The sequence below is a fragment of the Schistocerca americana genome, chromosome 5 (assembly GCF_021461395.2).
Source record: "Schistocerca americana isolate TAMUIC-IGC-003095 chromosome 5, iqSchAmer2.1, whole genome shotgun sequence".
NCBI lineage: Eukaryota > Metazoa > Arthropoda > Insecta > Orthoptera > Acrididae > Schistocerca > Schistocerca americana.
The window spans coordinates 28676089-28701814 of record NC_060123.1 but is presented as its reverse complement, the minus strand read 5'-3'; the positions used below and the strand labels follow the sequence as shown (position 1 = coordinate 28701814).

At 38.5% G+C, this 25726-nt stretch overlaps 1 protein-coding gene across 1 annotated transcript; it reads left to right on the top strand.

Moving 5' to 3' along the window:
• The first annotated feature begins 897 nt into the window (after positions 1–897).
• Positions 898–25472, top strand: LOC124615440 (BTB/POZ domain-containing protein 1-like). The gene is made up of 6 exons (XM_047143328.1): positions 898–1092; positions 8761–8804; positions 8917–9035; positions 17870–18000; positions 21751–21955; positions 22112–25472. Exons 1-6 carry the CDS (start codon positions 1013–1015, stop codon positions 23120–23122), a joined length of 1590 nt encoding a protein of 529 aa, XP_046999284.1. The 5' UTR covers positions 898–1012; the 3' UTR covers positions 23123–25472.
• The last annotated feature ends 254 nt before the right edge of the window (positions 25473–25726 follow it).

The following is a 25726-nucleotide window of genomic DNA, read 5'->3' as shown; positions in this document are numbered from 1 at the left end:
TAAACATAATGTCGTTGCAAACGAAGAAGAGATACATTCAGTTCGTAACAAGGGCGGAATGGGTCGAGTGTGCGCTCACTAGGATGTATACAGACACTTAGTACAAATTTAGTATTAATAATATAGTTTAATAATGACATTAAAATTTTCAGTGCTTCTTCTCAGTAAAGAGTAATGAACGATCTTAGCTTTTTGTAACCTCTCACGTACGTTAATAAACGTATTGTCTACCTGCAAGAAACATATATAATTAATCCCAAACATGACTGTGAATAGTTTTCGCATTAAATGCAACCTTTCTTTTCACCAAATAAGTCCATGGTATTTGGTCATTTCATTTTACGTCAAATGGTGAAAAAACGTGTTTTCATATTCCATTATGCCACGGGCTAATAATAGACAACGTCCAATAGTTTGCAAGTGACTAAGGCCAATCTCAGACACTAAAATTAGATTATTGTTGACTTTGCAATGTTTTATTCAGAACCTTAAGAATGAAATCTAAATAACGGATCTCTGTTGCATGAAGCCCTTGCAATACAAACAAGTTTTCGGTCTCTCTCTGTTTACAACATTTCCTTTTCATCAGAAAATAAGGAAGATCCAGAGCCATCAGTCAATGTGATTTAGCGATGTTCAATTGCTAGTCTATAAACATCGCTACATGTTTGCTGTATAATGAATCTGAAATACCCGCCCAAACGCTTTGCCGTTGCCATCGAAAGTTTTGTATTGATCTGATTATGTCGACGTTCTCATAAACCAGGAAAACATACTTATTGATTACCAGTATTTTGAGGCAATGGTACTATAGAAAAACTTGACGTTATAGATCAAAAATCAATTTAAAGTTCAAGTCTTTTGTGTTTATGAATATCTTTGCAGCAAGATCTTAGGTAGTGTGTATACAAATGCGCCAGTGTTTTGTTTACTTGTAAAGACGTGTTTGTATTGCCGCTGTATTTGTTTCGTGTACAGTTGCTAAGATAGTTTTTCATGAACTGTAACAGGAATGAATACAAACATGAAACGAAATATTCAACCTGAAAATTTAGCAGATAGCCCAGAATCTGGAAAAAGAATACGAACAAGGTACGTTATACACTGAAGTTATTAAACAGGCAGTAGTGAGCGTCTTGTATTTACGAGGGCATTCTTGACTACTTCGCTATTTTGTGAACATACTTATAGATATACATTCACAAATATCTATGCGGGCTATTGGTGTACAGGAGAAGTACAGAGCTGTTTTATTTTGTTGTTTTGCATTGTACTTTCTGTAAAAGCTATCGCTGCCTGTAATGAATTTAGTAACATATTTACAGGCTTATGAGGAATTTAACTTGAGTTATTTGCCGGTTTAAAGGCGTTTGTCAAGTCTGTGTGTAAGAAATTAACATTAGACTACAGTGGGTCAACGTCAGTTTTGTTGAAGATGTCTTTCACTTACGAAAAATTATAATCATGCGCTTGTTGTTTGGTAAATGAATTTCTAAAAGCTTCCACTACGGATCTTAAATCGTGCTTATAAAAAACTTTCTCTTGTCACATTGTTCTTTTGGGTGAACAAATAATCACTACTATCTGTTAGATTCCACGCACTTTTCGTGAATTTCCAGACCTTGGTAATAGAAACTATTATTTATGTGAAATAATATTGTACTAAGAGAGATGTGGACACTGTTACAGAAAGTTAGCTCAAAGCAAAAGGAATTAATAATTACCAGTACATGCAGACAGATTATGTTGTAACATTGGACGATGGTATTCACAGAGATGTTTGAAATGTTATATGAGCTGTTGATATTTGATTTATGCTTATAAACTAAATGCTGTGGTAATAATAGTCCTGAAGCATTTCTGCAAAAATTAGCACATTGCTGCATACATAGTCTGACAAGAGTTTCTTTTACAGAAATAAATGCAATGCAGTACACTTGATTGTTTGAATTTCACTGTGGCTTCTGTGGTTTGTTTCATGTTCATAGTGTGTGCTTTTAGGTACCAATTGACCGGAGAACGCCTATTGCTCTGGAGAGGTTTGGAATCACTGTTGTTTATTTTTGTTGAATAATAATAAAAATTTACGGTCATGTCCAATGGTGTCTTCAACTCAGTCACTTTGTTACCTGTTACCACAACCTAGACCTCAGGCTGTGCTACAGATCACCCTGCCACTATAACCTTCTTTCTAGAAAATAGCATGCTATTGTGACAGATCCAGTGACTTTGTCAACAGACAACCAATTTATCACGATTCAACACAACATAGAACTCAGATTATGCTACTTATTGTTCTGTCATAACAACATATATTTAAAAAAAAGTAGGCCTATAGGAACAAAATAAATATAATCAGTGTTTGGATTTATTTCTTTTTGCTCATTTATTACATCACAGAGTACATACATGCAAAAGTCAAAGCCATTGTTTAGTAGAGTTTTTTCAGTTTTGATATAGACAAGATTTGCTGCTATCTTGACACGAATGCTGAACCTTATAGCCTAGAGATGGGAGTCCTGATAGAAGGTATAAAATATAATTAGATCATAATTTATTTGCCATTACCCCAAGATGGAACCAAGTCAGCTTGTTGTAGATTCCTGCAAAATAAACAACTCAACCTGGCAGAAAATCCAAGAACAGTTTAAGTTACAGATGCTCCCTAAATGCATATGGAGACTGTCATCTCATTTTTGGGTCTGTGGAAGGAAAACTGAATCTAATCTAATCTCAGTTTACACCTCTCTGGAATCAGTCACAACATTGGTCTATCAGGTCTGAATGTCTTTGTTGTGTGATGCACACTGGCTTGAACTGTGGTTTGGGTGGTTGCCTACTCCAAACTGAACAAGCTGAACTGACTGGTCCTGTCCTCTGTCAGTTGTCTGTAGGAGCTGTGTACCTCATTTGTACACCTTAGTAAAGTCTCCAGCAGTTTAACTTGGATTCATGCATTTTGTGGGCATTTGGTTACCAATCATGCTATCTCAGTGTGTGTCGCACAAGGGTTCAACTTTTCACACACTGCTATTCTTTTCTTCCCAACAATGCAGAGCCTTGTTGTTGCTGGGAAAGAAACCTTTTGCTCTGTGCAATCTCTGTGTAATGTAGATTGTAATAGCAAGCTAACACTCTATGCTTGACACAAACTCAAACCTGTATTCCTTTTGTTTGCAGGCAGTGTGCCGCCAATCACACTCTTTGATTGATTTCACCTCATCTTTCGAAACATAGAATGATTGTATGCCAGAGATATTTTTTTGTATCCAAGTAAATAATTGAAGAGGTGTTCGAATGTGACCTTCTGTAGGGTGCTGCAGACTAGCTCGTGATGCCAAGCGCTTAATGGTAGCACCAGTACCATCAAATAAATTTTTACCATGACTTGTTGCGAAAAAATTCCATTCTGCGTGAATCTGAAAATCATGGTAATGCATGCATAACTTTTTGAGATTTTTACAGTTTTTATACTGACTAGCTGCCCCATCACTGAAGTATTTTGTATATGTATGTGAGGCAGCTCGTTTTCCACATATGCAATGACAGTGCGAATGTGGGCATGAACTGCAATGGCATCATGAATTAAACAGTCACTGAAAACGCACAGGTTCATGACAGACACATCACCTGATTCACCTCTATAGTAAATCGCAACTGGCTGGACAGTTGCTTGATTGTTGTCCCAATGACGGCATCTTGAACTATAAATGCATAATTTTCAGAAAAGTCTAGTATTACTATAATTTCATCTTGTTTCAAATTATCCTTACAAAACTGGAGATAAGCCGATTGTGCTGTTGCTGTGAAGCTGTGTGTGGTCAGTTTGTCCGTTTTTTGACAACACATTTCAACAAAATCTTCCACTGTACTTTCCTTTGTTTCAAGACTCGTGCGATCCATGTGTGTCTATTGTTTTTAAGAAACAAGTTCATCATCATCATCCATAAGGAGTTCACCATGCAGTTTGTTATTCATGTGTTCTGCAAGATTTGCCTTACCAGGACACTTTTCACACCTGTGTATCATGCACTGGTAGGAAGTGATGTCACATACTAGCAGTGTCATTGCACCTTTGTAATCCAGACCAGAATCCTTTATAGCAGCAAACATCAGCTTAGTATTTTGATGGGTCTCAGATACACAAACATTGTGTGTGCCCCTTGCACTTACGGGCACAACCCAATTTGGCCGAAGAATGAAAAAAGATGATAAACCTACTTCGGTATTGGGATACTTTTCCTTGAATTCTACATATAGTTCTGATATGTTGCATAGCAACAGTCTTATCTGCATCTGTACACGTACATTTCCCATTTTCACCGTTACATAATCTTTTTTCCATGCATTATTCAGCTGTAGTCATTATTTTCATAAAACTCCGACACTAGCACCGTTATTTCTGAACTCAATTGCTTACCCTGAGCCTGCTGAAGTTGTGGAAGCACTCCTTGGGTTGCTTTTATTTTCCTAGCTTGCTTTACCATATATGTAGAAACATTGAACTCCTTTGCAGTGTAGTCAATAGACCAGCTGGAAGGTGCAAGGGTAAGAATAGCTACTTTTTTCTGGCGTGTGGATATGGCACATTTTTCTTTCGAATCATGCACAATTTTGTCCAAATCAGAGCATTTGTGGCACGATTTCTGTTCCTTTGAAGCAGATAGTTCTTCCTCTTTCACCATTAGTGTGTCAGCTATTTTGTGTTTTAATTCCATTTGAGCTTCTTGTAGTTTTCTTCTACCATAGCTGGGCCTGTCTCTTTTCCCAACTTTGTGTGTCTTCATGGGAGACAAACCAAGAGCAGTCACTGAAGTATTTAATTGCTCATCCACTGTGGTTGTAGGTGGCTGATACTCTTCATCACTGTCATGTAAATTATCAGAATATTCTTCATTTTTTAGCAGTGTAACACACCTGGAACATAACTTTTGTCCTGGTTTCATATTAAGTCCCATGCACTGATTCACTTCCAATACTGATTTTATATCAATTTCTCTGAGGCTACACTTCTTATGAATCCAAAATGGATCAAAACCACTTCTTTGTAGGAAAGAATACTTATCGAGAAACACTTTCATGTGATGATAGCAAACACTAAAGTCTCCTGGAACTGTACTTATTGTGCCCACAGGGTGTATCCGGATCTCCATAGCAACAAATCTTGGGTCAATTCATCCAGATCATACAGTACAAAGCAAATGCCACATTTTGTTCCATATGTTGTTTTATGACATTCAAATGCTTGTGCTCTACCAATACTGCAACTTGTTTGAACAAAAGCACCACTAGTACACTCTTCTGCCTCCATACTGACTTTCCACAACAGTACTGACCAGTCTGAAATAGAATCTTAAAAACATGAGTAACCAGTAATTGTTGCTTGTTTCTTTTGTTGTTCCTGCCTAACAATGACTCATTCTGTCCCTCAAAACTACCATTGTTTAACTTTCTGTTGCCTAATGGTTCCCAACAATTGCTGCAGCTTTATATGAAACAAGCTGTCTGCATCATCACTATTACTTGCTAAATCGTGTTAAAAGAAACGTAACCAAATACGTCTCTAACTTTTATTGTGCACAAATGCCTTGCAATAATAAGTTGAAATTTTGCCACATATTATATTATGGTCTACTTATGCAGTGTTTGAAATTTGGCTTGGATATCACTTGTCCCTTTTGTGCCACCACACTTGAGAAAATCCGTGTTTGTCAGGTAATTTTTCAAATTTTTGTATTTTCATGTGCATGTAACTCTGTTTGTGTGACTGATATGGGCAAGATGAGTTCTGTGTTTGTTTAGGCCACATTAAGCTTACAACAACAACAACAACAACAAAAATACCCTTTTTGAGTGAATTATATTTGGCATAGAGGGCACATACAATATGTACATTTAACGTATTACATTTTTTAATCACATTTTGGAATTTTTTATTTTCCCTCAGAAATATGTTCTTGGTGTTTTGATTCATGGAGTGTGGATGTTACTGGGTTGTAAGAATTTCATTGGACTGTGTGGAATAGTTCCAAAGTTATGAAGACCTGAAGTTGGGTCTGAAGATAGATTGGCAGATGCGGGTTGCAATTTCCGAGTCACGCCACCTTCTTTCACAAGTCATAATTCTGGAACTAATTGGCAGGGGAAACTGATACTTTGTACACGAGTGTTCCACATGTGGTAGAATTAGTGTACTGAATTTCAGTCATATCTGAGCCTATGAGCTGCAGCCCTTGGTTGAACTGACATGGAATTACCCTGTTACATACACTTGCCATAAACATTGCAGTTTTTGCAGTTTGCAACAAAACTTTACATTTATCTTCTGCATCATTGTACTACATTGCAAGCCTTCTCAATCACTTTGAGCTTCAGCATATTGTGTTTAATGCTACATGGAGCTTCGTGATAGCTCTCTCCATACTCGTACATCTATTTTTAACAGATGTTACTCATTCTTCAACCTTTTTAGATATATTTCATAGTTTTCGTTCCCAACAAATTCATAAGGCTTTAATGAAAATCTGATGCGAAAAACATGTAGGTGCTGACAGTGATGGGTTGAGTCCTCCCTTGTGTATGGATACGTGTGTTGTCCTTAGCGTAAGTTAGGTTAAGTAGTGTGTAAGCCAAGGGACCGATGACCTCAGCAGTTAACTTTCCTGAGCAAGCCTCTTTACCTCCGAGTAATTGCTGCAACCTACATCCTTCTGAATCTACTTAATGTATTCATCTCTTGGTCTCCCTCTACAATTTTTACCCCCCGTGCTTCCCTCTAGTACTAAATTGGTGATCCATAGATGTCTCAGAACATGTCCTACCAACTGATCCTTTCTTCTAGTCAGATTGTGCCACAAAATTCTCTTCTCCGCAATTCTATTCAGTACTTCCTCATTAGTTACATGATTTACTCATCTAATCTTCAGCATTCTTCTGTAGCACCACATTTCAAAATCTTCTGGATTTTCTTCTTGTCTAAACTGTTTGTCGTCCATGTTTCCCTTCCATACATGGCTACACTCACAAATACTTTCAGGAAGGAATTTCTTATGTTTAAATCTATACCTGATGTTAACAAATTTCTGTTCTTCAAAAAAGCGTTTCTCACCATTACATCTACAGTTTATATCCTCCCCACTTCAACCATCATCAGTTATTTTGCTTCCCAGATAGCAAAACTCATCTACTACTTCAAGTGTCTCATTTCTTAGTCTAATTCCCTCAGCAACACCTTATTTAATTCTACTACATTTCATTATCCTCGTTTTGTTTATGTTGATGTTTACCTTATACCCTCCTTTGAAGACATTGTACATTCCGTTCAGCTGCTCTTCCAAGTCCTTTGCAAAAATACAATGCCATCAGCAAACCTCAGAGCTTTTATTTCTTCTCCCTGGACTTTAATTCCTATTTCAAATTTTTCTTTTGTATCCTTTACTGCATGCTCAGTATAGAGATTGAATAACATCGGGGATAGACTACAAACCTTGTCTCACTCCCTTCTCAACTACTGCTTCCCATTCGTGCTCCTCGAATCTTATAACTGGCATTTGGTTTTTGTACAAATTGTAAGTAGCCTTTTGCTCGCTGTATTTTACCCCTGCCACCTTTAGAATTTGGAAGAGAGTATTCCAGTCAACATTGTCAAAAACTTTCTCTAAGTCTAGAAATGCTATAAACTTAGGCTCGCCTTTCCTTAACCTACAGTATCTTCCATGAGAAGTCGTAAGGTCTGCCTCGCATTTTCCTACATTTCTCCAGAACCCAAACTGATTGTTACCGAGGTCGGCTTCTACAACTTTTTTCGTTCTTTTGTAAAGAATTTGTGTTGGTATTTTGCATTTGCGACTTACTAAACTGATAGTTCAGTAATTTTCACACATGTCCGCACCTGCCTTCTTTGGTATTGGAATTATTATATTCTTCTTGAAGTGTGATGATATTTCGCCTGTCTCATACATCTTGCTCACCAGATGTAAGAGTTTCGTCTTGGCTGGCTCTCCCAAGGCTATCAGTAGCCCTAATGGTATGTTGTCTATTCCTTGGGCCTTTTTTGTCTGAAGCTTTTCTGTGCTTTGTCAAGTTCTTCATGCAGTATCATATCTCCCTTCTCATCTCCCTCTGTGTTCTCTTCCATTTCCATAATATTGCCCTCCAGTACATCTCCCTTATGTGGACCATCTATTAAGTTTTGATTAATAAGTATTTGTTTCCATAGTGTACCGTAATCACATCATAATAGTACAGCAGCTGGATCAAAAGATGTGATAGTATGTACTCAGTTGAGAATGCTTGCCTTCAATAATCTTTAACAAATAAAGTTTATTCCAGTCAAAAGTTGCATTATGTTCACTACGTGTCTCTGCCTAAACCGGAACACACGAACAAATTTAGTAGTTTTTGGTAGTCTCCCTTAGACATCACGTTCAAAAATTATTGGATAGACCAAATGGTATGAGGAAATTGAAGGAAATAATTAGTGTGAAGATAATATCTAATAAGATTACATTTCGGGAATTGAATGTAGTTTTAATTTTTTATGTAAGTAATAGCACTGAAGGACAGGGTCTGATTTAGGGTAGGTCAGTTGCACTAGATTTTGAGTGTAAACTCTATGTCAGTAGCAACTACCTCATCTTCAGATATTTGTATTTGCTGTTTTTCATTCATCTGTAGGTTAGTGATAGCCTGTAATGTTTTTTGTGTGTTGTTTCCATCTTGGATTCGCATTATAATATTGACAATACTTTTGCTTTTCAGTAGCAAAATGGAAGCTGGTGATACAGATGAAGGAACACCAATAGGTAGAGTCACATTGATTTTTTTCCTTACTGTATGTAATAATTTATCACAAATGTTTTGTAAAGGTTCAAATACCCGTGTTAATGTGATTGTTGTTTAATTTTTATGCAAAAGTGGAAAACTCAAAATGGCAGCTTTCAAAAGTTGACGTGAAAGAAAGGTTGGAATATTTGAGAACTTCAGCCAGTTTCAGTGACTGTGTGCTGCTTGTAGGAAGTGGTGATGCCGTAGAGGTCAGTGTTGCAGTCATGTCATTTTAATTGCTGTGTTGCTTTATTTGTACTATGTGCCAAGTCAGATGATTATGATAAATTTTTTATGTTTCATAAGGATAAACTGTTTGTTCTAGTTTGGTGTTACTAGGAGTATACCTTATGTAGTACTGTAATTGGTAGCGGGGCCAAGTAGATTGTAAACTACAGTAAATGAGAAGTAGACTATGGTAATAGCATTCTTATGCACAGTATGGTAATAGCATTTTACAGCATTATCGCTATTGCAAAATTGCATTTAGCAATGAAAAAAATTAGAAGAATTGGTGAGCATTTACTTCTAGTCTTAGATGGGGATCGAGCTTGATTTTCTGTTCACCATTAATTACACTAGTGTATGGTGGAAGTGTATTGTTTTTAGTTTCAGAAATTCATATTTTGGTCATTTGTGCTTTAAATTCTCTTTTAAACTTTTTGGAGATTTAACTGCTAATGCGTAGAATGTCTCATTTCTATTGTTTTGAGAGCTGCAACTATTGTTAGATAATAACCCAATTTTTTTATTTAATTGATTTGGAGTGCTCTAAATGACATAAATTGAATTAATGAAGAAAATTTCCCACGAAATTAAACTGCAATTAAAAATACAAAAGCATTGTTTTTATGATGCATCATTTAAGGAAAGACACCACTCACTTGCAGATTGTTGATGTGTGGTGCATAGAAATACACATCAGAACACATGTTACTAGTTTCTTAACTACTACTCTTTTTTATAGTTTAAATACACATTCTGACACACACGGTCACTGAGACAACATAAACATACTGAGATGGTACTGAAACTAGAGAAAAAGCAGTAACTTTAATGCTGGTAATGGCTATGCTGTTACATCATTTTATACACTGTGGGTCAGCCAGCTAAAGATGAATTATTGCATTTCCTCATTTTTGTTTATTGTTTTCTATTTTTGTAATAGGCACCAGCAGAAACAGACATTAACAAAAGGCAACACAAATATCAGCTTCAGAAATCAGTTTCCTCATCCAAAAATGTGAGGAAAGAAAGGAACAACTAGAGCTTTAAGGAGGGAAATCACTCAGTATTTCTCACCAGTGAGAACATGAAAGATATGATGGGTGGGAAATTAACATAATAATGAAATAATAATAAGTATTATTATGGTTATCATTTTCCAATAGATGATATTTGAAAACTTGCGAATTTGGTAGTGGCACGGCACTCAACAAGTTGGAAATAAAGGAAGGAGAGACATATATAAGACTTTTTATTGTCCAGATCTTATATTGTATAGCTTCACTTGCTTCTCTTCTCTTTTCTTTTCTTGACTGTGATAATACTGATAACTTAGTTTATATGGTTGAACAGAGATGCTGTGCCGGTACAATGCTTGAGAATGGTTTCATCTTTTCCCATAAAAGATATTGTGCTATTATATCATTAGGAAACAGAAGTAAACTGGTGATAACCAGCTTTTACCACAATTTTCTTAGAAGTTGTACAGTATTTTGATTATATGCTGTGTAGTCATCACCAGTAGACAGTGTAAGCTATGACTCTATATATGCTCCCAGTTAGGATTCCAACCAAACTGTGTAAAAGATGAATTCATCAGTCTTCTGCTATTCTCAGTGGGAAAACTTGACTATGATTTTTCATTCTCTTCTAAAGAAACATATAATAGGGATCTGAACACTGTCTCGTATATTTTGTTTTGCCAAGATATATACGAGGTGCATTCAAGTTCTAAGGCCTCCGATTTTTTTTCTAATTAACTACTTACCCGAAATCGATGAAACTGGTGTTACTTCTCGATGTAATCGCCCTGTAGACATACACATTTTTCACAATGCTGACGCCATGATTCCATGGCAGCGGCAAAGGCTTCTTTAGGAGTCTGTTTTGACCACTGGAAAATCGCTGAGGCAATAGCACGGCTGGTGAATGTGCGGCCACGGAGAGTGTCTTTCATTGTTTGAAAAAGCCAAAAGTCACTAGGAGCCAGGTCAGGTGAGTAGGGAGCATGAGGAATCACTTCAAAGTTGTTATCACAAAGAAACTGTTGCGTAACGTTAGCTCGATGTGGGGGTGCGTTGTCTTTCCCAGATGTTTTTGTTGCAGTGCAGGAAGGAATTTGTTCTTCAAAACATTTTCGTAGGATGCACCAGTTACCGTAGTGCCCTTCAGCACGCAATGGGTAAGGATTACGCCCTCTCTGTCCCAGAACATGGACACCATCATTTTTTCAGCACTGGCGGTTACCCGAAATTTTTTTGGTGGCGGTGAATCTGTGTGCTTCCATTGAGCTGACTGGTGTTTTGTTTCTGGATTGAAAAATGGCATCCACGTCTCATCCATTGTCACAACCGACGAAAAGAAAGTCCCATTCATGCTGTCGTTGCGCGTCAACATTGCTTGGCGACATGTCACACGGGCAGCCATGTGGTCGTCCGTCAGCATTCGTGGCACCCACCTGGATGACACTTTTCGCATTTTCAGGTCGTCATGCAGGATTGTGTGCACAGGAACCACAGAAATGCCAACTCTGGAGGCGATCTGTTCAACAGTCATTCGGCGATCCCCCAAAACAGTTCTCTCCACTTTCTCGATCATGTCGTCAGACCGGCTTGTGCGAGCTCGAGGTTGTTTCGGTTTGTTGTTACACGATGTTCCGCCTTCATTAAACTGTCGCACCCACGAACGCACTTTTGACACATCCATAACCCCATCACCACATGTATTCTTCAACTGTCAATGAATTGCAATTGGTTTCACACCACGCGAATTCAGAAAACGAATGATTGCACGCTGTTCAAGTAAGGAAAACGTCGCCATTTTAAGTATTTAAAACATTTCTCATTCTCGTCGCTGGCGGTAAAATTCCATCTGCCTTACGATGCTGCCATCTCTGGGACGTATTGACAATGAACGCGGCCTCATTTTAAAACAATGCGCATGTTTCTATCTCTTTCCAGTCCGGAGAAAAAAAATCGGAGGCCTTAGAACTTGAATGCACCTCGTAATATGATTTTTTAAATGGCTTGTAAGTTCAATAAATATGACATTACTGACACTTTAATAACTAAAACTAGGTTACTGTGAGTCAGGAAATAGATATAAAGGATTCTATATAGGAGATGATTTTATATTAAACTTGATAATAAAATCAAGCTACTGTCTGTGAAACTTCCTGGCAGATTAAAACTGTGTGCCCGACCGAGACTCGAACTCGGGACCTTTGCCTTTCGCGGGCAAGTGCTCTACCATCTGAGCTACCGAAGCACGACTCACGCCTCATCCTCACAGCTTTACTTCTGCCAGTATCTCATCTCCTAGGCAAAGGTCCTGAGTTGGAGTCTCGGTCGGGCACACAGTTTTAATCTGCCAGGAAGTTTCATATCAGCGCACACTCCGCTGCAGAGTGAAAACCTCATTTTGGAAGCTACTGTCTCTTTAGTTACATCTTTCTTTGCCAGTGTACATTTCAAAACACTGTTTCATTATCATGGTTTGAGTTGGATGTCAAAGCATGTTCATTGTGATGTCAACATACCGTAAATGGTTATGTGCCAATTCTGCTGATTTCTGTTGTATATAACAGCACAATGAAGTAACACACATGAATTTTTGCACAATAATATCAACATACACAGTAAAAATGCTGTTGAAAAAATACTGAGTTTCCCATTCACTTCACTGCCTCAGTTTTAACAAGAGTAGCCCCAATGGTCACCATGAAAAATAATATCAGTCTATAGTTTGAACTTACTAAACACAAGGAAAGTAATAGAAGTGATTCAGAAAACTACCCTCCACTATCTTTGACATCCATTTGTTGCAGAATCTTAGACTACATTCTGAACTGAAACATAAGGACTAATGAAGTATCAAGTATGCCCTTCTCCATGCCAACCAGTATGGATTCCAAAAACACTGATCATTTGAAACCCGGCTCTCACTTTCCTCACACAACATTTTGAAAGTCATCAATCAAGGCAGACAAATGCAGTATTCCTTGGTTTCTGAAAAGCATTTGACTCAGTACTACATCTATGCTTAGATCAAAACTATGATCATGTGGGGTATCAAACCAATTTTGTGATTGGACGGAGAAATAGAAATAGCTTTGGGTGATCCCCAAAGAAGTGTGTTGGGATTTTGCTATTCATGTTATATATTCTACATCCACATCTACGTGATTACTCTGCTATTCACAATAAAGTGCTTGGCAGAGGGTTCAATGAACCTCCTTCGTGCTGTCTCTCTACCGTTCCACTCTCAAACGCCACACGGGAAAAACGAACATTTAAATTTTTCTGTGCGAGCCCTGATTGCTCTTATTTTATTGTGATGATCATTTCTCCCTATGTAGGTGGGTGCCAACAGAATGTTTTTGCAATCGGATAAGGAAACTGGTGATTGAAATTTCGTAAGAAGATCCCAGTGCAACAAAAAAATCCTTTGTTTTAATGATTGCCACTCAAATTCACTTATAATGTCTGTGACACTATCTCCCCTATTTCGCGATAATACAAAACAAGCTGCCCTTCTTTGTACTTTTTCTATGTCATCCGTCAGTCCCACCTGATGCGGGTCCCACACCGCACAGCAATACTCCAGAATAGGGCGGATATGCGTAGTGTAAGCAGTCTCTTTGGTAGACCTGTTGCACCTTCTAAGTGTTCTGCCAATGAATCGCAGTCTTTGGTTTGCTCTACCCACAATATTATCTATGTAATCGTTCCAATTTAAGTTGTTTGTAATTGTAAACCCTAAATATTTAGTTGAATTTACAGCCCTCAGATTTGTGTGACTTATCGCGTAATCGAAATTTAGCTGATTTCTTTTAGTACTCATGTGAATAACTTCACACTTTTCTTTATTCAGGGTCAATTGCCACTTTTCGTACCATTCAGATATCTTATCTAAATCATTTTGCAAGTCGTTTGGTCATCTGATGACTTTATAAGATGGTAAATGACAGCATCATCTGTAAACAATCTAAGACGGCTACTCAGATTGTCTCCTATGTTGTTAATATAGATCAGAAACAATACTTTCTTGGGGAATGCCGGATTTTACTTCTGTTTTTCTCAATGATTCTGCATCTATTACTACGAACTGTGACTTTCCTGACAAGAAATCACGAATCCAGTTGCACAACTGAGGCGATACTCCGTAGGCACGCCGTTTCGGTAGAAGATGCTTGTGAGGAACAGTATCGAAAGCCTTCTGGAAACCTAAAAATATGGAATCAATTTGACATCCCTTATCGATAGCACTTATTACTATTCGTGAGTATAAAGAGCTAGTTGTGTTTCACAAGAATGACATATTCTGAATCCGTGCTTACTTAAATGTCAATAAATCATTTTCTTTGAGGTACTTCATAATGTTCGAATGCAGTTTGTTCTAAAACCCTACTGCAAATTGACGTTAGTGATATAGGCCTGTAATTCAGCAGATTACTCCTACGTCGCTTTTTGGGTATTGGTGTGGCTTGAGCAATTTTCGAGTCTTTAGGTACGGATCTTTCTGTGAGCGAGTGGTTGTGTATAATTGCTAAATATGTAGCTATTTTATCAGCATACTTTGAGAGGAACCTGACTGGTATACAATCTGGACTGGAGGCATTGCCTTTATTAAGTGATTTAAACTGTTTTGTTACACCGAGGATATCTACTTCTCATCTTGGCAGCTGTTCTTGATTGGAATTCAGGAATATTTACTTCATCTTCTTTGGTGAAGCAGATTCGGAAAACTGTGTTTAATAACTCTGCTTTACTGGCACTGTCATCAGTGACTTTACCATTCTTATCGCGCAGTGAAGGTATTGATTGCATCTTGCCACTGGTGTGCTTTATGTATGACCAGAATCTCTGGGTTTTCTGCCAGATTTCGAGACAGAATTTCGCTGTGGAAATTATTAACAGCGTCTCGCATTGAAGTACCCACTATATTTTGAACTTCTGTAAAACTGTGCCAATCTTGGGGATTTTGCGTTCTTTTAGATTTGGCATGCTTTTTTCGTTGCTTCTGCAACAACGATCTGACCCGTTTTGTGTACCATTGGGGATCAGTACCATCACTTATTAATTTATGTGGTATATATCTCTCAATTGCTGTTGATACCATCTCTTTGAAAACTTTCCACAACTTTTCTACACTTATACGATCAGATCGGAAGAAGTGAAGACTGTCTCTTAAAAAGGCATTAAGAGCATTTTTATCAGCTTTTTTAAATAGATATTCTTTGGGTTTCTTTTTGATGGTTGTAGGTGTTACGGTATTCAGCCTAGCAGCAACTGCCTTGTGGTCGCTAATCCCTGTATTCATCACAACACTCACTATTTGTCCAGGATTATTTGTTGCTAAAAGGTCAAGTATGCTTTCGCAACCATATACGCTTTGAGTGGGCTCATGAACTAATTGTTCCAAATAATTTTCTGAGAAAGCATTCAGTACAATTTTGAATGATGTTTTATGCCTGCCACCGGCTTTAAACGTATAATTTTTCCAGCATATCGAGGGTAGATTGAAGTCACCACCAACTATAATTGTATGAGTGGGATACTTATTTGAAATGAGACTCAAGTTCTCTTTGAACTTTTCAGCAACTGTATCTTCTGAGTGCGGGGATCGGTAAAATGACCCAATTAATAGTTTAGTCCGATTGTCTGGTTTAACCTCCTCTACCCATACTATTTTACATGAACTATCTACTTCAATTTTGCTACAAGGCAAACTACCTCTGACAGCAATAAATACTCGACCACCAACTGTATTTAATGTATCCTTTATGAACACTGTTAGATCGTTTGAAAAAATTTCAGCTGAACTTATTTCCAGCTTTAGCCAGCTCCCTGTACCTGCAACTATTTGAGCTTCAGTGCTTTCTATGAGGGCTTGGAGCCCTGGTTCTTTTCCAACACAGCTATGACAATTTACAACTACAATACCAATCGTTTCTACAACTACCTGACTGTGTTTTACCTGCCCACTTTTAGACAGACTCCCCTTCTGTGGTTCCCTGAGACCCCCTAACCTGAAAAACCGCCCAGTCCCTTCCACATAGCCCCCGCTACCCGTGTAGCTGCCTCCTGTGTGTAGTGGACTCCTGACCTATTAAGCAGAGCCCAGAAACTCACCACCCGATGGCGCAAGTCAAGGAATCTGCAGGCTACACGGTCACAGAACTGCCTGACCCTCTTGATTCAGATCCTCCACCCAGCCCTGCACCAAAGGACCACAGTCATTTCTATCGGCGATGCTGCAGATGGTGAGCTCCTCCTTAATCTCGGAAGCAAGACTGTCAGTCTTTACCATTTCTGCTAGCCGCCCAAAACCAGACAGAATCTGCTCCGATCCAAAGCGACACACATCATTGGTACCCACATGAGCCGCCACCTGCATTTGGCTGCACCCTGTACTCTTCATGGCATCCGGAAGCACCCTTTCCACATCCAGAATGACTCCCCCCTGAATGCACACTGGCTTCCTTACGCTCCTAACGTTGGAGCTCCCAATTACTAGCAAACCCATGCCCAGATCTTGCGGGCCGAGAAGCTTCCTCTGTGACAGGGTGGACGACTGCACCTGGCTCAGAGACATCGTCAGCCACAGATAACGCCCGAAACATATTCGGCAAACTAACCGGGGAGGCTCTACGGTTGGCCCCTTGGTAAGTTTTTCGCTGCCTGCCAGACTTTGGAATGATCTCCCACTCGACCACAGGTGAGGGGTCAACCTCAGTGCAGGCAGTACCCGGGAAGGTCACAGCAGTTTTGTGGATCGATTGGAGGACATGTGGGACATGCTTGACGTCCCTCGCATCCCCGCATCCGATCCCCCACAGTGACGCCCCTTGGCAGCAGCCTCAAGCTGTGTGATGGAAGCCAACTCAACCTGAAGCTGTGAGTGAAGGGTCGCAAGCTCAGCTTGCATCTGTACACAACAGTCACAGTTCCTATCCATTGATGCAGTTACTCCTGTTTGAAGCTCATAAAAATATGTAACAAGTGAACGGTGTACTCGCCTTATTAATAGCAGGATCTAGTGGTGCGCTCTCGCTGATGGTCTAACTTTCACTGAGCTGTTCTAAGCAAACAAACAAAAGCCTGCACAATACGAGAGTTGATACAATGGTCGATAGCAACGGTGGTACTGTACACTACACTGTTATTGAAATAAAAGTTGTGCCTAGTAAGCACTCAAACACACCAGAAATTACAAAAATAAACTAGTAACTACACAGATAACTGAAAATAAGTCACTCCTGTTTGAAGCTAGTAAAAATATGCAACAAATGAACGGTGTACTCGCCTTATTAGCAGCAGGAACTAGCGGTGCACTCTCGCTGATGGTCTGACTGACACGTTAGTGACCCTGCTGGCAATATTAATAGTAATCTGGACCTCCATCTTAAGCTGTTTGCACTTTAAGAATGTTTTTCACCAGACACATTGGGCTTTTATTTACAAATAATTTTCAGGGTTCATTCTTGAGGTTTTTTTTTTCCTTACAGTAAAAAAATTTGTTATTTGCAGTAAGCTTAAGATGGGAAAATGCAGTAATAGTTTATATATAACAGCCACTGCAGAAGATGGCCCTGGAAACATAAAGATTTTCAGACTTGGTCCACTATTAGAATTTTGGGTGGACTCCTTAGTACACTTAATTACCTTGGTTTATTTTTGGTTGATAAATTATTCTGTGAGTATCACAATGCAGTATGTTTTGTTTATTTTTCTGTTACAATCAAAATCTATTAAGTTTAAATTAAGAAATGTGCAGGCTTTCCATTCATAATGTAATTTGAAGTACTTGATTCCAGACAATACGGACACATAAAATGGTTCTTTGCATGTCAAGTGTGAAATTCGAGGAAATTTTATTGACTCGTTCAGCAGAAGATGCCATTACCATAACTGATGTGGAACCTCGTATATTTCATTTGATGCTTGAGTAAGTAATATAAGAAAATTTTTTATAGTCTCTAGAAAGCCTTCAAGCAATGAGGTGAATGAAGATAACTACTCTCCGTGTAGTATTTGTATGAAGTGGTGAATGATCATATGTTCCAGTTTTTGTTTATACTGAGCTCTGGATAGGCTCTTAAACATGTTCTGAGAGAAGTGCTTCTGTACTTCCCTATACGTCCACTACTATGAGTAGTTATCTACACTCATTTTGTGAATGAGTGACATAAAATAATTAAAAAAGACCACAATTGTAATTGCTCCAGACTCCATCTTAATCACACTTTTATTGTATAAACTTAGGACATTTAAACTTCAGAATCTGTCGGGTAAAGAGACATGAATGAGGAGCAGTTATCTTACAGAGTACAAAAGTAACATACGTTTATATAGAAGCAAACAGACCATATTATTAGGTCATGAATCCATAGCATCTCGTCAAGAATTCCAATGTATAAGTGTATCATGAACTAGTGCTAGTGTTTAGTGACATATGCTGCCCTACATAAAGCAAGCTGTGGCAGTTGGGAGGCATTAGTACAGCCACTCTTTTGAATATAGTATCTAAAAGTTTTAGTAGTAGACCTATAGTCATTTTCTGTAAAATAAATAAATTTGTAAACACATAAACTGTACTATGGAATAATCTGCACTAACAGTATACATATAGGCACACACCATCCCTCCAAAAAGTACAGTGACTGATTTAATTCCTGCCTGATAAGCAACATTAGCACAATAACTGTGATGACAGCTTGAACTAACAACTGGAAACAACAGATGCGCATTTGACAAGTCAGTCATAAATAGGCAATGTTAAGTAGTGAGTATGTGGCCATAGTGTGCAGCATTGTTGTGTTTCAAACTGCGGTGGAACATCATCTCTAAATCCAGTGTTCAAGGTATTCTCCAGAATGTTTTGAAGAAGGGAAAATAGTGTGAAAAGCTTGTCCTGCAAACTACTGAACAAAAACAACACCTGTCCATTATAATTATCCGGGCTGTTATGCCTTGGTCGGTTGATGAATTCTGTGGTGATTCCCAACGTTTCGTCTCCGACTGCGGGAGACATCTTCAAGGGGGTCCGTAGCTTGATGGAAGTTCCAACACACACTGGCTCGCTACTGGCTGCCGCTAAATTCTGTGTCTGTGCGCCCCCGCGCCGCGGCGTAACGTCACGTGTTTTGAAAACGTCAGTGCAATTGGCCGCTGTCCGTCGCCGCCGATCGTCGTTGCCATCACCCAGTAGTGGACGGGTGGTACACATCTTCTTTAACACCGGCATCCATATACCGTTTAATTTGACACCCTCCTCCTTTCGGTTGAAATTATTTGGGTGTTTAGCTATTTCGATTGCCTCCCTGTAGAGCCTTTCGTAGTATCCGCTCGTGGCCGCTAGTACTTGCATCTCCTCGAAACGAATATTGTGGTTCCCTGGCTGGAAAGCATGCTCCGCAACAGCTGATCGTTCCGTTTCTCCTCTTCTACAATTTCCCTTGTGCTCTTCCAAACGTTTAGAAACAGTTCTTTTGGAGGTACCCACATAAACATCACCACAGCTGCATGTGATCCTATACACTCCAGATTTTTCCAATGGTTTGCGAGCGTCCTTGGCAGGCCTAAGGTATTCCTGTATCTTCCTGGTGGGCTTGTAAATTACGGTAATATTCCGCTTCGTCAAGATCCTCCCTATTCTTTCCGTTACATTTTTAACAAACGGCAGGAAAACCTTAGATTTTGCAGTAGCCTGTATGTCAGTATGATTTCTGCGTGGCTGCCTCAACGCACGTTTTATTTCAGCGGACGAATATCCGTTCTTCGTTAGTGCATTGTGGAGATGTTCCATCTCAGCGTCGAGCAACTCAGGTTCACAAATATTTCTAGCTCTGTCCGCTAACGTCTTGATAACACCCCGGTTCTGTTGTGGGTGGTGGTTCGAATCCCGGTGCAAATAACGGTCCGTGTGCGTGGGTTTGCGGTACACTGAGTGGCCCAAACTACCATTTTTGTTTCTAAACTCAAGCACATCGAGGAAATGTAGTTTGCCGTCTACCTCCTCCTCCATTGTAAACTGAATTCTTGAGTTTATACTGTTCAGATGTTCGTGGAACCGGCTTAGTTCCTCCCTACCATGTCTCCACAACACAAACGTGTCATCCACGTATCGGAACCATACATTTGGTTTCTTGCTGGCAGTACCTAAGGCCTGTTCTTCGAATTTCTCCATAAAGAAGTTTGCAATTACGGGACTTAGGGGGCTTCCCATAGCCACGCCATCCGTTTGCTCATAAAACTGTTCATTCCACTTGAAGTATGTGGTCGTCAAACAACACTTAAACAGCTCTAAAATATCGGCAGGAAAAATTTGATCCAGCTGTTCCAATACATCATTAAGTGGAACCATGGTAAACAGCGATACCACATTGAAGCTGACTAATATGTCCTCCGGCTGGACCACTATGCCATTCAATCCGCTGATGAAATGTGTCGAATTCATAATTATATACGAGTCCGAACGGCCCACATGTGGTTTTAACAGCGTAGTCAAAAACTTGGCTAACGAGTAGGTGGGCGAACCGATGGCACTTAATATCGGTCTTAACGGAACATTTTCTTTATGAATTTTGGGCAATCCATAAAGCCTCCGTGGTAGCGCAACCGAACTGTGTCGCGGTTAATAAAAAAGTCCTCCATTGAAGAGAGTGTACAGAAAGGTCTCTGCAGTTCGGTGTTAAAGAAGATGTGTACCACTTGTCCACTACTGGGTGATGGCAACTGCGATCGACGGTGATGGACAGCGGCCAATTGCACTGACGTTTTCAAAACACGTGACGTCACGCCGCGGCGCGGGGGCGCGCGGACACGGAATTTAGTGGCAGTCAGTAGCGAGCCAGTGTGTGTGTGTGTGTGTGTGTGTGTGTGTGTGTGTGTGTGTGTTGGACCTTCCATCAAGCTACGGACCCCCTTGAAGATGTCTCCCGCAGTCGGAGACGAAACGTTGGTAATCACCACAGAATTCATCAACCGACCACGGCATAACAGCCCGGATAATTATAATGGACATGATATTTCCGGCCATGAAAGTTTACATTTTAGTATAAAAACAACACCTACCATGATTTGAATTAATGATTTAAATGCAAAACGCAAGCAGTTCTTTTCTGGGAAGAATCGTCCTGGTTGATGAAACTTGGTGTAATCAGTACCAACCAACTTCAAAATGGCATATTTCAGAAATTCACATGACATAAACAACAAAGAAGCCAGTGTGTCACATGAGTTGATCACCATCCCAAAGAAGGACTTTTGTGACAGTTTTGTGTGGTTGTATGAACGTTCTCTGCATTGAACTCAAGTGGTGGGAGAATAAGTAGAATACATGAAGCATTGAAATCGCCATCTTAACTTTCCTGTAATTTTTATTAGCTTGGTCTTGAAACTTTTTGGAGTGGCAGGGTATGTGAAATTTTGTGATGTGTAAGTTGCGTACCTCTCATTTGTGTCTTTTTATCTGACAAATTCAGTAAGATTGCTCGAAGTTCAAACACACAAAATTATAAAGTTATACAATAGAAAAACTAGCCAAGACGGAGTGTTACATTGTCCATACTCACTTCATTGCATGTATGGTCCACAGGATTTATAAGTATCATACTAATACATGTGCTTTTGTTGCTCTCTCTCTCTCACTTTCTTTCTCTCTTTCTCTCTTTTAATGGAATATTAATTCTTCCAGCTACATGTATTTGGATAAACCAATCATCAAATCATCAGAAGATGCTTGTTTGCTGTACAAAGCTGCAGTAACATATCAGATGCCTCATTTATGTGAAATAAGTGCCAAAGTTTTATCAAAAAGCTTAAATCTTGATAATATCTGGTCAATATTAAAGTTGGTATCAGACACCCAAGAAACATCACTTAAGGAAGAATGTGAAAAGGTACATTGACACTCAATTTGTGATTATCTGTTTTGGGCGTAATATGATTTGTTTCCTTTTATATGTATTTCCTTCTCAGTTAATTTTGCTTATTAATGAAAATATACAAAGTTATGAATGAATATGTAATTTCATGTTTTTTTCCCTCCATTTCAGTTCATCAGAAAACATCCATTAGCAATTCTTCGGCATGACAATTTTATCAAAGTTGATGCCAATATTGTGCTTTTGATGGTTGACCTGGACTGCTTTGATGTTCCAGAAATAGATATTTACACTGCAGTAGATAAGTGGGCTGAACATCAGTGTGAAAAAGTGAACATAGCGGCTGATAGGAACAACAAACGAGAAGTTATTGGGTCAGATATACTGAGGAAACTGCGTTTTTTGGCACTAAATAAAGAGCAGTTTGTGGAAAAAGTGGCATACACTACGGAGAATTCTACTACTTGTTTATTATCTATTGAGGAAAGTTATGCTGTGCTGATGAATATGACAGTACCTGGATGTTATCCAATGCCTACAGGTTTCACAGTTGATAATAAACCAAGGAAGTTGTCAAAATTGCGCTGTATACGTAAAGTTCAGCCGATATCTGCCCAGCCACCTTATGCTTCATACAATACTCCCCCATATACGTCACCTACAACATTTCCCCATATGGCTGTTGTTGCCATGCCTACAGCTTCACCAAGTGGAAATCTTGGTGGAAAAAATTTTTCTTTGGAGGTAAGAGTTGATTTTCCCATAATGCTGTTTGGAATCCAAGTTCCAACACTGTTGTTTCCATCTCAACAGGGACCTCTAGGACCCAGAGATTATGATGAATCTTTTATTGTTACTGTTCTAGACTCTTCGGGAAGCCCTATCAGTCATACTGTTTATTCTGGGAAAGTTCCTTATGGGTCTGCATTTGACATTAGCCTTAAAGATCCTGTTCTTCTGCAGAAAAATACAGGTTATAAAATTCAAATATACACAAGTAACACATACTTTTTGTGTAGGAAGCTCTCTAACATTGAGCACTGCCCACCAGTGAAATTCACTTTCAAAGATTCTACAAAAGTTGCTCCTCCAAATACAAATCCAATGTTTGTGACAAGCAACATGAAACAGGACTCTGATTTTGGTTTTGTCACTCAGATTATATATTCTTTATGGGGTTAGCTTGGTAATACTGTTGAAAGTTAAGCAGTATGAATCCTCATTTTTCATTTTTTCACAGCATTAATCCCTTTTCTGCTCAGGTGCTTTTCCACCTTTTACATTTGCAATCATCTGGAATTTTCCATGAAGTCAATTGTTGTATGCAGGTTTTTTAGTAGCACTGTGAATGAATGTTAAATACATCGTATCATATGTATTTTCTTCGTGTGTGAACTGAACACAGGCTGAGTAAGTACTATGTTTTATTTGACTGATCTTTTGTGTAACTGTTAAAACAGTACACTGTGACATTTAGAGTGAGGAAAGGTGTAAACATATATTCCTACACAGACCAGTAGATATAAGATAAAATGAATATGTACATATATTTTCATGACAACTTGCTGTAATGGCGATAGTTTTTTCCTTCTGTTTCCATTGTTGTTGTTTTTTCAGTACATAGAACTCCTTTACAGAATATCTTCATTGTATATTACTATGTTGAATAGAGATAAGCTTTTTTGTTTAAGGAAGCAAAAGTTTGTTTTTAATGAGGAACTAACCCTCATCACCACTGCTTTCCCTCCCCCTCTCCCCTTTTCTCCTTCCTCTTCTCACTTTTCCTGTCTCTCAACATAATCCCTGCAGCAAATCTGTTGTGCAGTTAGTAGTATTGAGTCTTTGTTTGTGTAAATAAGTTATTGGGTAGTGAAGATATGTGTATTTGTGAATGTAAAACTTGTAAATGCTACAGTAAATATTTATTTAATGGATGTTTTGAAAATCACCTTTTGATAACTCCTGCAAGTACACTTTGTCTTCTAATGGGTATGCTTGTAATAACGCATACTTTCTCAGTATTGTAAAATAGTAACATAATAAGAGTGCAGGAAATCTCATTTGTGTATATACGCAAACAAATAGTTTAATAATGTATCCAATATTTTTGTATGTATGAACACAAAAGTTGAATGGCTGGATTTTGGAAGGTTGACTGTTCTTACAGATCTGTCGTGCTTTCCATTATTTGCTTGTATATGTATATTTCTGTATGTAAATGTGATTAACTCAAGATTCTTTTTCGTAAAAACAATTGCTTTTAGCACTGTTATGTAAAGAACTCATGTTCTTTTTGTAGTGTACATTATTGGCTGTTAAATAAAATTGATAAATACAAGGCAGTTAATGATGCCTTTTACACCGTTTCACCTACATTTTCCAATTTAGGTGTTATTTTTCATAAAGTATTTACAACAATATTTTCAGTAAGACTGTCATCTGAACTTGTTAGTGTGAAACAAGGGTTTCTGTGGTATGATCAGTGTTTCTGTGCAGATAGTAAGCTACCAGTTGGAGATGAACGGCAGCTATTTAATGTAACTGAGAAAATGGTAGCGTTATTCAAAGTCGCAGCTTTCTGGCTAATTATGTTTCTCTTTTCCACATTTTTAGATTTTCTCCACTGTGATGAGATATACAAAATGCAGTGAACAGATGATCAAATGCCATTTTAATAACTCCAGCCATATCAGTCAGTAAATAAAATGAAAACAGCTCCCAGATTCGAAAGACTGGCACATGCTAGAATACCAAGGTGGTGCATTGCATTATACTGGATCAAGCAGGAACATTGACCAGGCTTAATTATTCCTGTTGAAAATCAGGACAGTTTCTCTTTGAGCGTGTGTGTCATCCTGTTGTACCGACCATGAGGATTAAGTCACTGAGTAATTAATTTTTTCCCTGTATCCAATGGATTAATTTATTCATGAACCTTAAATTATAGATCAACTAAATGCATCTCATTCAATAACAGAAAATCAGCAGCACTAAATCAGTGTGATATCGCTTCACGTCTTACTCTTTGGAGCTGTGTGTAACAATGCCACAAGGAAGGCACTAAATATAATAAATTGTCATCCACTCGAGAAAATATTATGTGTGTGGAAGCATTCAGCTGTCTCTGAAGATCAGTGAGGAAACATGAAGTCCAAATCTGGACAGAAATGTGTGAAAATTTTTCCATTGAGTTTCAAAATACCATTTATGTTAAATGCAGACCGTGCAATGACTCTAGTGAAATTACAGTATGTTAGTGTGATTGGATTTCTGTGACTGTTAAACCGTTTGACAAATCAGTATCTGGCTCTAGTTAATAATCTCCTAATGGGTTTCAGGGCCCACTTTTATGTTGGTGATTGTCTAAACAAGATAAATGTGAAATATATGGTTGTAGTCAACCTATGTGAAATTCATCAATTTTCTGTTTGTCACAGAGGTGAAATATGTGTGTGCTGAATTGGCTGCACAAACTTTTAGGCTGTAATCGTTTGAGAATAAACATAGGAGCCACTATTCTCTAAACCTGAGAGATATATGAATATTCAATTCAAAGTTACTTTTGGCCATATTCTATGGCTCAGTAATTCATTAGATAAAGAGCAGACTATGAATGGGAACATCCAGGATTCAATGACCAGCCATTAATTTGGATTTTGCTGTCACCAACCACTTTTTTCCACCTCTGGCGTTGATTTCTTAATGTACAAAATGCCAAGTTATGATGTAGTTCAGAGATATCATTAAACTGTAGGTTCCCATGTAACTGGTTCTGTAAAACAGTTC

Excerpts from the sequence above, each read along its gene's own strand:
- LOC124615440 (XM_047143328.1), top strand. The coding sequence starts at position 1,013 with ATGAATACAAACATGAAACGAAATATTCAACCTGAAAATTTAGCAGAT. Across the intron at positions 18,001-21,750 it reads ATATTTCATTTGATGCTTGA|CTACATGTATTTGGATAAAC; the intron begins GTAAGTAATATA and ends TAATTCTTCCAG. Across the intron at positions 21,956-22,111 it reads TTAAGGAAGAATGTGAAAAG|TTCATCAGAAAACATCCATT; the intron begins GTACATTGACAC and ends CCTCCATTTCAG.